Source organism: Thunnus maccoyii, chromosome 11, assembly GCF_910596095.1.
Source record: "Thunnus maccoyii chromosome 11, fThuMac1.1, whole genome shotgun sequence".
Taxonomy (NCBI): domain Eukaryota; kingdom Metazoa; phylum Chordata; class Actinopteri; order Scombriformes; family Scombridae; genus Thunnus; species Thunnus maccoyii.
The window spans coordinates 15,273,381-15,285,473 of record NC_056543.1 but is presented as its reverse complement, the minus strand read 5'-3'; the positions used below and the strand labels follow the sequence as shown (position 1 = coordinate 15,285,473).

The following is a 12,093-nucleotide window of genomic DNA, read 5'->3' as shown; positions in this document are numbered from 1 at the left end:
CACAAGATAGACTGCCACGGACCGATACAGAGTAGTCAGCAGGAAGTGCTTTATTTTCCCTGCTTTATACATGATTCATAAGATTTTAATGTTTTTCCATTTCAGTTTCCATTTGCAGGGATAATTATTCTCTCAGCATGGTCATTTTCTACCCTGCGTACAATGTTTTCTGATAATGTAACTGGTTTCACAAAACAAAATTAGTTAAAATTCAGCAGAAACATCATGTTTTTTTAATGCAGAGATGATTAGAGCTATTTTCTCGAGTTTCAAAATACAAAGTTTCCAGTCTTTCGCTCCAGAAGGAGTTATGTACACTCATTCACACACATACATATAAAATACACATTTGAATCTTTTTTTTTTAAGTGTCATTCAGCAGGTAGAAGCCATGGTGGGCAGTGAGAGACAAGTGCATCATGGGGAATTGACCTTTGACCTGTAAGAATAGACGCACAAGGACATGTTACACTTCAGTAATTAAAACAGGTATCAAGGTGATTTCTAAAAAAAGATGGGACTTAGAGCATCATCTGAGCTACATGGCGCTTGAAGGCAGGGGAAGGAATGACTGAACAACTTTCTGGGTGCTGCGGGTTCACACTGGTTCTTTACCTCATGGTAGGGCTAGGGCACAGAGCAGCATGAGCCAATCAGGTTAGCTTGTGAAGGCCTCGAAGTCTGAGTCTGAAACAGGAAGCAGGAGGTGTAAGACAAAACCAAAAATTCCAACTTAAGTGTCCATAATGTGGTACCACATGTAGAGACCAAACGCCTCTTACATGTGAAGTTGTCACATTACAAATTTTGAAAAATGTTTTATTTCTTTGATATGTCAGCCAACAAACAGCAAATAACATAACAATGCAAGGCAGGCATTATAAGCTGGTACCAGCACGTCATCAGCTGATGAACAAAACGAAACTTTAAGCAGAAGAGTGTTAGATAACAACCTGTGAGATGAAGTAATATTCTGTTACTATTTTAAATTTGTGATTCATGCAAACAGTAATATCCTAGCCAAGCAGTCTGCCTAAATTAGAAATCTGCAAGAGTTATTTAGAAACGATGACAGTGTTGTATTTCTTATCAAGATAATGGTTCTCAATACAATACAATTCTTGAAACAAGTTAGTTTGCATTGAAAACAGATGAAACATTCTCACCCAAAAGGTTTAGCAGATTACATTATTTGCAAGAGGAAAGGATCCAGAGGCAGAGATGAGCAGAGAGATGAACAAATCAGGAACAAACATGCTTGTATTAACAACATTCATTGCTACACACATGGCCAGTTTTAGTATAAATGGTCCATATTGACAGGACCTGTGCATGTAAATGGGGACACACTGGTTTGAATGAATGAAATCAAATCAAATAAATTAAATGATCAATTAAATCAATTCAATTATAGTAGTAGTTTAACAAGAAATTTGTGAAAATTGGTGTAAAAATGCATAGCAGTTACTGCCACATTTAAAAAAAAAATCAAATATTCAAACTCCTCTTTTGGCTCAATCTTTATTAGTTATTTCCCTTTTTAACAATCTGTAATAAAAAGAACAAAAACACAGGGGAGTTCAATGTAGTACAAATAATACAGGTCGATATATATATATATATATATATTAACTGTATGTGTGGAACCATCCGCCTCTTTCTTTCTCTCTCTGTCTCGTTCCCCATCCACACTCAGCAAATAACAGTTTGGAGAGGAGAAATGATAAACAACTCAAGTAAACAGAGCAAAATTTAAGTAATTTCAATTTGTTTGAAATGCCAGTATGTTTTCACAGCCGAGCCTGCAATTCTATCAGGGACGATTGTTATCCTTTAAGAGTGAAAGCAAAATTCATACAGTATAAATTATAAAAAGCACTCATGAAAAATATATGACAACCAAATTGTGCTCAATGAGCTTTGTAAAAGCAGGACAGGAAAAGGGACACTGCCTGTAATCAGACACTTATTAAGACAGGCACGTCTTTGAACAGTAGTAAAAAAAAAAATGTTTTAACATGTTACTTGTAGTAATTATTTTTAACACCGTTGTGATTTGGCACCAACAGACGTTTCTGTTACTTTCATAACATTTAAAACAGTACTCCATTCAGACAATTATTAGTGTTCCACTACGAATGTGTGCATGTGTAGCTATCAGCTAGAGTTAGCCGGACATTCAGACTGAATTGTCTTTGTGTTCTCACTTCATTGTTCACATTGCTGAAAAAATTGGAAATGAAGGCTGTGACTCAGAGGTCTGGAACCAGGCAAGTTTGGGCTTCATTAGTACCATGGTAACCCTAAAATTAAACACTCAATATCTCACCTCTCTCCCTCTGCCCACATAACACACGTACAGCTCTTATGCTCAGCAGTTTTGTTTTTTTTTCCAGTATGCTCCAGTGCAAAGATGGGGACATACTGGCAAACAAATAAAATGCTGCGATTTTAGTAAAATACAAAACCCATCTCAGCAGTAGCTGACATGGATAACTGAATGACTGTAAACTGTAAAAACATAACATCACAAGTCAAAACCAAAACACAGTCAACTCTCTATCTTATAGATATGTCCTTCATTTTGGCAGTACCTATCCTAACTAGTAGCCTGGAGGGAATCAGCGCAGGGATGTTTGAGTTGCCCTGCAGTACAACAGTCTACATTGTTTTGCACACACTGGCAGCTTCACTGAAGCAGGTGGGGTTTTAATATTTTGATCAAGGGCACTTTATCAACACATGCTGATACAACAATATCTCCCCTACCCTGACTTTTCAAACCAGTCCAGAGGAAATTAAACTAGCATTATTTGGGGGATGAAAGGCCATCATTTTACTCACACACAACCATCATGATGATCACTCTCACCTCAGACCTGAGTAAATACTTGACAACACTCACTATCACAAAATGTAAATTTTGTCAATTCCGTCTTAAGGAGGAAACATAGGCCAAAGCTTCCTATCATTGACTAAAATACATTTTCTTTGTAATTCATGTTTTCTTTTTCCGACTTGGCACTTTTGCAGTGATGTAAGCATGTAAACACGTAGTTACGTAGTTCAGACATGCGAAGGCACCAAAAGGATAAAAATATAAAACATTTATATCATGTTACACGCAACTGGGATTTACATTCAATCATAATGCTGTGCACATTGGTTTGTACAAAATATTTAATTCCAGCTTCAAGTGCTTTCCCAAAAAAACTTAATCTTAAATCTGATTACCTTTAATTAAACTACAGTAGTTTGGATCAAGGATTTTTTTCTCATAAAGACATTCAAATTAATATATTTAGTCTCACTAGCAGCCTGACTGTTCCAACTTTACAACAGTGTAAAAGCCAGGCTACAATTCTGTCATGTGAGCTTGTATGTATTAACAAAGTACCGTATTTGCATTTGCAAAGTACAGTGTTCTCAAATACATATTCGAGAAATCACTATCAGTTGATGAGTAAACACTATTTTTTCAAATCAAACTAGTTTGAGTTTACTAGAGAAAGTTCTGTGGTCTACTTTGGATCTATTGTTTGAGGCCAGGATGAGTGTGACACAGTTCTGATACATTCCTTTTGCCAGAGAGAGTGAATGAGAAAATTCTCTGGCACGGTCCCAACTGACCCAAACACACAAAGACGCACACAGAAAACCACGCATGCATGAGCACACACACACAGACACACACACACATTTGAGAGCAGGAAATCACTCTCCCCTTACTGGGATTAAAATCACTTCGGCCACATCTAAATCCCTCTTAATCCCACTCCTTTCTGTCTACGTAAATATTTGGCAAATTCATGTACATTCAGAAACGATCCTCTGTATTTCTTTGCATGCACAAAAACAAAACATTGTTAATGTTTGGCTTTATGGGTAGAATATGTGGAAATGTCTGGGTTGGCTTTTGACAAAGAAAAGCAGCAAGAAACCACAAAACTTCAAGCTGACTCACTGTCCATTTTAGATGTGTTAAATCTACACAAAAGCCTTGTGATCAGTTGAGGCACTGCCTCAAAATAAGAGTCTGGCAATCACATTACATTAGAGCCTTGCTGTAGGCAGATCGCTGAGGTAAGTATAAAAAATAAGGCAACCCAAATAAACCCCCGCACACAAGCTGCATTAGCACACAATGCACCCGCACTTCTTTTTCTTCTTCCCACTGCCTCCACTACTTTTTATGGCAGGTTCAGACTCTGCTTCACTGCTCTGGCTTAGTGGTGTAGTATTGGCAGTTGTGGGTGACTCAGGAGACAAGCATGGTTCCCTGGTTCCCTCTCCCTCTTTTCCCCACCTGTTTCCAGGCCCTGAGCCCATTTTAGACTGCCATTCTTTCTCTTTCTCCTTTTTCTCCTCTTTCTCCTCTTCAACAACCGTTTCGCTACCATCTGCATTTGAATTTTTTGTCTTAACAACCTTGACTCCTTTATGGGTAGTAGTTTTATTAATCTTGACTCTGACCCCACCCCCAGCACCTGATATGAAGTCGGTAACAGCTGCTCTCTGCTGGGCTTCCATTTCTGACAGGCTGCATGCCAAAGCCATCTGCAGTTCTTCATCTTCCTCATCATCCTCACTGCTTCCACTAACCCCTCCGTAGTTGTAGAAGGGAGCGGAGCTAAATGACCGATATGTGCCTGCAGAATAAGGGCTGGGACGGGATCTGTCGGGCTCAACAGATGATTTGTTTGGGCTTTGTGGCTTCTGAGGTGATGGATGGGGCAGTCCCTCTCGTCGGCTCAGCTCCAGCGCAAGTGCCATTTCATCCTCCACACCTGAGAACAACATAACACTTATGTATGTGCAAAAGCAACATGAATTACCATCTGCACACACATGCAGAAGAGTGTTTGACATACTATAGGCTTGTCACCATACAATTTTAACTCTAACAACAATATCTAGAACTTGTTCTATTCTAAATACCCAAGTTAAAAAATACTAGACTTGCAAATGCAAATGTAACTCTCTTGCTCCATATTTGCATGCAGTATTAGTTTTGTCAACCAGTTTAGGTGAATTTGTTGGATTTTGCTGTTTGACTGAGAGCTTCTTTTACATAGGCATAAAGCAAGGTTGAAATTTTCACAAAAATCACATACAGTACAAAATCATTTGCTGTTAAACTTTTCAACCACACTATTCATTGTACAGTATGTGATCTTACCATTAATTAGGATTCTCTTTAACACCCCATCCTCCTCAATCTCTGTTCTTTCCTGCCCGTTCTCCTTTATCCTGTAAGCAAAACAAATACACAGATAAATGGCAGTATTAAATGCCTCCATCATTTTTTTGTGTTTGTGTCTGTGACTCACTTTCAAAAAGTCACCGTATATAAGAACTTAAAGGTGCAGTGTGTAGAATTTAGTGGCATCTAATGGAACAGACTTGGCAAAAATGGAATATAATATTCATAAGTATGTTTAATTAGTGTATAATCAACTGAAAATAAGACTTGTTGTGTTTTTGTTACCTGTAACCTTTTTGTTACCCTTTATATCCACATAGGGAGTGGGTCCTCTTTCACGGAACTTTTACAATAATAACAGCACTATTACCAATGTAGACAATGTCAGACAAGTAGTACTGACATTGTGAGGACTAGAATAATAGATCTATACCCATTCTTTGTAGTCAATAAGAACAGAATTTATAGGCAGCAAAATATGACCTTCAATAAGAAAAAATACTGAAATACCCAGTTGCACTGAAATAAAATTCAAAACATAGTGACATAAAAATGTGTTTGCCACACTGCGTAACTCTCATGTTTGTAGTTATATAATATTTGTATGCAAAATGAATCACACCCTGAGAAAGATGTTTTTTAAAAATGTAAAAATACTAAATACCAAATCAGCGACTGCATTACCATGTGGAGCTGCAAACCACTGTTTATTAGTGGGAGTGAGGTTTGTCACATCAAGATAATTCTGAATGAGTGAGTATTGGGAAATAAAACTGTACAAAAGTGTCAGGTTTCAGATACTTTTCTGTGAATGTTTTAACTTTTCTGCATTAAATACTTTATATCCCAGGTTGGGAAAGACATTACATACTTCTTAGTGGTGGTGCGTTTGCCATTTACAATGCGAGTGGAGGTAGAAACCGATTTGAAGTTGCCCATCCCTCCTCCCATGCTGTCCATCCCATGCAGACCACCCAGGGAAGAAAAGGAGGTAAAGTCAGCTAAAGAAGGACAGATGATCAGAGAGAAGAGGAGATAAGAAGAAGAGAGTCATTTTGATGTATCATTACTCTGTAAAAATAACATCACTTTCTCTCTACAACAAAAATAAGGTTCAGATGTAGTGAACAGTCAGACAAATATTTAAACACAGTTCCCTTTCTCCTTTCCAGAATTACAAAAATGGAACAGATGCAAATATAAAGCAGTTTTTCTTGGGCCACTGCTTTTAACATTGTGCCCAAAATATGATATTCTATGATGTCAAATTACACAGCTACAAGATATTGTAATCTACATGCAACATTCTTAATACAGTATGTGACCGTTTACCTCCTGCTGAAGGGAAAGAGAAGAAGCGACTGGGGCCGAGACGAGAGGACGAGCCTCCAAATGATGAGAAGTCATCTGAATGAGAGAGAGAGATAAATACTTTAAGACTAAATCCTTCCTGCTGCTACTGTTAGGTAAGATGTGTTTTTTATTTACTAACAATATTAGTGTTTTAAATTTATTTCTCTACAAGTGAATGGACAGAAAAATGCAAATTTCCTATCATTTTTAAAGTAGGATTACTGGACTCCCAAAGTCAACAGCTGTCCAGAGGGGACCCATCTTAAATTAAAATGGTCTAATTTACTGTAACTGGCTGAATGTAAGAGCAATTATTTTGATATATAGTATTAATTTTTGCCATATAGAGTATTAAACCAACCCAATGTAAACGCCAAATAAGACTTACCAAAGAAGCTAGCAAAGGGATCCTGGCCACCGAAGAACTCTCTGAACACCTCATCTGGGTTGCGGAATGTGAAGGTGAAACCTGGGAAATCTGAAGAAAAGTCTGGGCTGGAGCTGGAACCTGGAAAAATGAAGTGGTTGGGATCAGAGGGGTCAGATTAAACAATAAGGAAAAAGTGTGACGGAAGGAAAACATACAGAGTGAGTGTGAATGAGAGGGTGCAGGGAAGTGGGAGAGAGCAGAAATGTGTGGAAGGGAATGAGGAAAGGAGAGGAAGCAGAGAGAGTAAAGGGGGTAAAAAGGAAAGGAGAAATGAGAGGAGAAGAGAGGAGAGGGGAAAATATGTCCAGTATGGGTGAAAAGAATAATCATGGCCAAAGAAAGGAGGAGTTAAAAACCAGAAAGAAGGGAAAGAGAAGGAAAATTTAGCTGTTAGAGGTCACCACCATTCATACGTCCTGGACAATTTTCCAAACCATTATGGACGCAGAATTTCAAAAGCACTGCAGGAAACCCTTTTTATTTACCTCTGTGTCTCATTCTGTCATTTCCAAATCTGTCGTACTCGTCACGTTTACTCTCTGTAGAGGAGAATCAAAGTACAATTCAACAATGGCATTAAAATCCATAAGCATCATTATGTCTCTACTTCTTCTTATACACACACCCAACACATTCATATTAACTTAGATAAAGAATTTAACTATTGTGTATCCATTTAAGGATTCTGTAACTGAAGTTCCTCTCTGAAAAGCTTGACATCATCACAGAGATTCAGAGTCATGACTTACAGCATCAATACAGATCAGCACCACAGTCACATGTCAACACCCAGTCGTCTCACAGACACACACACACACACACACGGATATACTATACATATGTATATCAACATGCACACTGTCGTGACTTACTGTCAGACAGGACTTCATAGGCCTCAGCCAGTTCTTTGAACTTTTTTTCTGCTTCCTCCTTGTTGTCTGGATTTTTGTCTGGATGCCATTTCAGGGCCAGTTTCCTGTACCTGAAGACACAGCCACAAACAAAGAGACACACACACAACCAATCACATAAAAAGACATGCACTTATACTGAGCACTATGCAGAGCCATGGAAGAAAAAGCACTCCATATTATTAGGAATTCTGAATTTTACATAGTAATTCTCAAACCTCTTTAGTCACACTGCATAATGAGGCAGTGTATTTTGGTGTTTTGTCATTTAATGTAAATACTTGTACAGTATATGTTCTCACTGAGAAGAATGTTTTTTGAAATCAAATCATCAAATCCAGACACATAAAAATGAGAAACTGCTCAAATGATCTTGCAGTTTACAGTAATAAGTTCAAACACTACAAATCGATTTTCAAAATCTGTATTTTCTACTTTACTGGAATATTGCTTTAAAGTTTATGACTTTGTGTTAAGAGCCCTGACATTTATCAGGAGTCCGGGATACTCACGCCTTCTTGATGTCATCCTGAGAGGCTGTTTTGGATACTCCCAGGATGTTATAGTAATCCACCATGTCTCCTTCTGTCACCCCTCACTACACCACTCCTGAAAGGAAAATACAACAGAATTTTATTTTGAGTAATATACTTAACTTTGACCCTGATAACAAAAAGTTTAGAAAACCTTGGCATCCATGATATTCCCCAGAATCCAAAAAAGGATAAGAAACAGCTCTATGCACATTATTTAGTTAATTTGCAGACAAGTGGTCAACAATTTGGTCAGACACAGCAGGCTCTACAAACTCATGGTTCAGCAATGCAGGTGCTTTTCTCAGAGTGTGTGCAGACTAAACTTGACTGACATCTCTCTCATTTTCCATTTAGTTTTGTTCATTTCTATTCCATGTTCCCAGTTAGCCATGACAGTATGTAAGTGAGCCGACATGCACAATACCAGGACCATGAAACTGAAGCAGCTAAGTGGAATCCAGCCAACATTCATTTTATTCTTACATACACCTGTGTTTTTCCTACTTGTCTTCCGTGAAAATCCTTATTAGTACATGTTGTTTAATGACATCATGTAGTAGACCTTTTTCACGGCACACTTGTCAAAGCGGCGGACAAGACCTGGTGAATTTAATGACATTAATGATGGCTGCATTCCATTTGTCTGCTTTGCTTTCAGTGTCGTGGTATTGTGAGTGTTCACTCACTGACATGGTTAACTGGGATAATTAATGCAATGGAGCCATCGTAATTGTTATTATTTACACATGTGCTTTTCCTGCTTTGACAAGTCAAAATGTCTGCAGTGAAAACACTCTATTCCCAGCATAGTTATGCCCAACTTTAACCTGAGCTGAGAGCTAATCAGCCATAAAAATTGAAAACGTGTGTGGTGGGAGTGCAGGGCCTTTAGAGGTAGACTCCTCTTTAATTAATGTGCTGCATATTTGACATCTGTGTCATCTTTTTTTTGTTCCATCTTTTGCCAGTTGTAAAGCTCCGTCAAAATATTTTTGCATTTTTAGTGGACATTTTCCAAGTAGTAAGACAATTTGGGTTATTTTGACTTCAAAATATAAAAGACCAGGAAGAATTAAGTGAATTACCACTGAGATTGTACTTTGTTTTGATGTGGGAGGGAGGACAAATGCATGGAAAGGAATGAGGAGGAGAGAAAGCAGAGAGAGCAAAGAGGGAGCAAAGGAGAAACAACAAGAATGAGGAGAAATAAGGAGGGGAAGAAGTTAGGTAATCTTGATCTCATTAAACTCAGCAAATTAAGCTCAGTCATCATCTGTTTGGTACTGAGAAAAGCCGCTTGTTAAAGCTGCATTCTCTCAGAAGTAAAGGAGTTTTAAAGCTTTGTCAGAATGACTCATCTCACATACAATCAGTACAAAATCACGTAATATTAATTGCCATGTTTATTTAGACTATAATTAATACCTTAATTTGAGTGTCAAAACTATGGCCATAACTTCAGTGTGGAGGTAGTGGATGAACCATTATAGATAACACTTTCACTTTTATCTATGAAAAGATCAGCGACTCATCTGAGATACATGCATGAAGAGGCTCATAACAGTACTCAGATAATAAGATAATGTTCCTTAAACTTAATTAGATGAGTTTATATAATGGTCAGCATGACATTCCTTCAATTCATAATCACAGCAGTTGAATTAGTGATTATAATTTCTATAATATCTCTGATCTTGATAACTGAAAACTTCCTGTTATCTTACAAACTTTTTTTTTTATAAATACAGCTGAAAAGATCAATTTCACTGAATCCTGATTCAATTTTTTTTGTACTGCATTGCTACATGATCTATAATCATATTCTTAATGTCTATATGGGTTTTCAGCAAAAATAATTACAAGTGGAATCATCTCTGGTGAGTAATTTTGCCCTTGAAATTAAAAGAACTCAGTAGCTCCATTATAGCCACAGTCAGCATGCCAATCTCATTAGTGGACAGTAACAGTTTCAGGGCTGGGGGGGATTTCCAAACTGAAGTAAAATAACTAAACTTAACTTTATATGCCCCCCCACCCCCACCCCCCACCCCCGGGAACAGCAATGCGCTCACAGTTGTATTATTACAATGTTATTTCTAGCGCCATCCGACACAACTGCTGCTGACATGACAGTGGGCCCACACAAACTTACACACACTGGCAGATGTAGCTTGAAGGCACACACGCGTACTGTCTGTATTCAAGAACTTTCCAAGGGTAAAAAATTAACATTATTTTGAGTTTTGATGACAAATATTTCCTAATATGGTAAAGTTAGACATCTATAATAACAAACTGCAGTGGCTAAAACACGGTCTATTGCCTGTAGGATAGTCACAACTTGAGTGGCCTAAGCTGGACCTACCTGAGCCTCTTGTCTGATCAGTGAGCAATTTAACCGTCTGTCCGCCGGTTCTGTTGCAACAATAACAGCGGTTCTTCTGGAATGCGCTTCCCGTCTCTTTGCGACAGCCCCGCGGACAGCCTCCTCCGCTCCGCCGCCCCGACACAGACACTCTCTAACAACACAATCTCACTGCAGAGTACCGTTATGCCTCTGCGGTCTACTCTACGCTCCCCACGGGGAAAACTAACGGCCCTGTTTGTCCTGACTGTGTGCTGCTGGTCTAAAGCCGCACACAGCTACGTCACCATCAGCTGAGAGAAAAAATAGAGCGTCTAGAACATGCCAGCTTTTAGAGACGTCAGTAGACCCGCCCTGCATCGGCGTCTGCCTGTTGCTCTCTGATAATGAGGCATAATCATTAGCTACACCAGTAATTTATGATGGTAGTCACGGATGTCTACATATGGCCAACTATTCAGGTAGATATATAAACCAAATTATTACATTTGTAGCCAACATACTACTAAATAATTTCTATTCAGATAAGCCTACTAACCGCATTAAGGTTGCATGAAACCGTGGAAATACTTACATTCATAAGTAGCCTCTTCTTTCATAGGCTATTCTATTCTGCTACATGTCAAAGGGGAATGCTGCACTTTTTGCTCCACTGTGCTCTGCTATAGCTTTACTTTGCATATAAAAACTGTATACAAAACGTGGCCTTCTTTCAAATTCAGTAGCCTATGACTTCACATCGAGGTACCCAACAATAGGCCCATTGGCTCCACCTTGAAGGGCTACGACATGAGAAGGCTCTTTACACATTTATTTTTATAATATATAATTCAGACAGGGGACATTGCATATAGGCTTTCTTAAAGTACATATTACTAATACTTATGTACTTTTAAGTGCGATTTGAAATACAAGATTTGTACTTGAAATTTAGTATTCTTATTTGTGTAAATGATCTGCATGTTTCTTGCACCAGCAATGATTTACCATTATGATTCCACTTTATTGTATCATAAAGCCTAAGAGTCCAACAATTCATCGAGAAAGTTCCTGGTAGACCAGAGAAGTGTACCTAACTGAAAATAATCAGAAAGTTTGATTAGATCGTCATTATTGGAGTTAGTAGTCAGGTTTATATGATGAGCTCACCGTGTAATAGTCGGTCCATCTTCATCGAGCGGTATGACAAACGCTGGTCAATGATTATGACTGAGCAACTCTTACAACTTAACTCGGTGTCCGTTGCTCCCATCTAGTGGCCGAGGGAAGCCACTGCAGGAAGTCCAGCCCAACCC

General features: G+C 38.4%; 1 protein-coding gene across 3 annotated transcripts; it reads right to left on the bottom strand.

Annotated features, from left to right (window-relative positions):
• Positions 1-32: 32 nt before the first annotated feature.
• Positions 33-12,036, bottom strand: dnajb2 (DnaJ heat shock protein family (Hsp40) member B2). Of its 3 annotated transcripts, XM_042425978.1 has the most exons (11): positions 10,799-11,112; positions 8,410-8,506; positions 7,859-7,968; positions 7,472-7,525; positions 6,945-7,064; positions 6,536-6,610; positions 6,075-6,204; positions 5,180-5,250; positions 4,488-4,787; positions 616-687; positions 33-439 (listed from the first exon to the last, which is right to left on the bottom strand). In XM_042425978.1, the coding sequence occupies exons 2-10, from the start codon at positions 8,472-8,474 to the stop codon at positions 659-661; spliced, it is 954 nt and encodes a 317-aa protein (XP_042281912.1). In that variant the 5' UTR covers positions 8,475-8,506; positions 10,799-11,112; the 3' UTR covers positions 33-439; positions 616-658. The 3 variants fall into 3 exon arrangements, with proteins under 3 accessions (XP_042281912.1, XP_042281911.1, XP_042281910.1); XM_042425977.1 differs by lacking the exons at positions 616-687; positions 10,799-11,112 and adding an exon at positions 11,948-12,036; XM_042425976.1 differs by lacking the exon at positions 616-687 and having other exon boundaries at positions 10,799-11,115.
• Between the last annotated feature and the right edge of the window lie 57 nt (positions 12,037-12,093).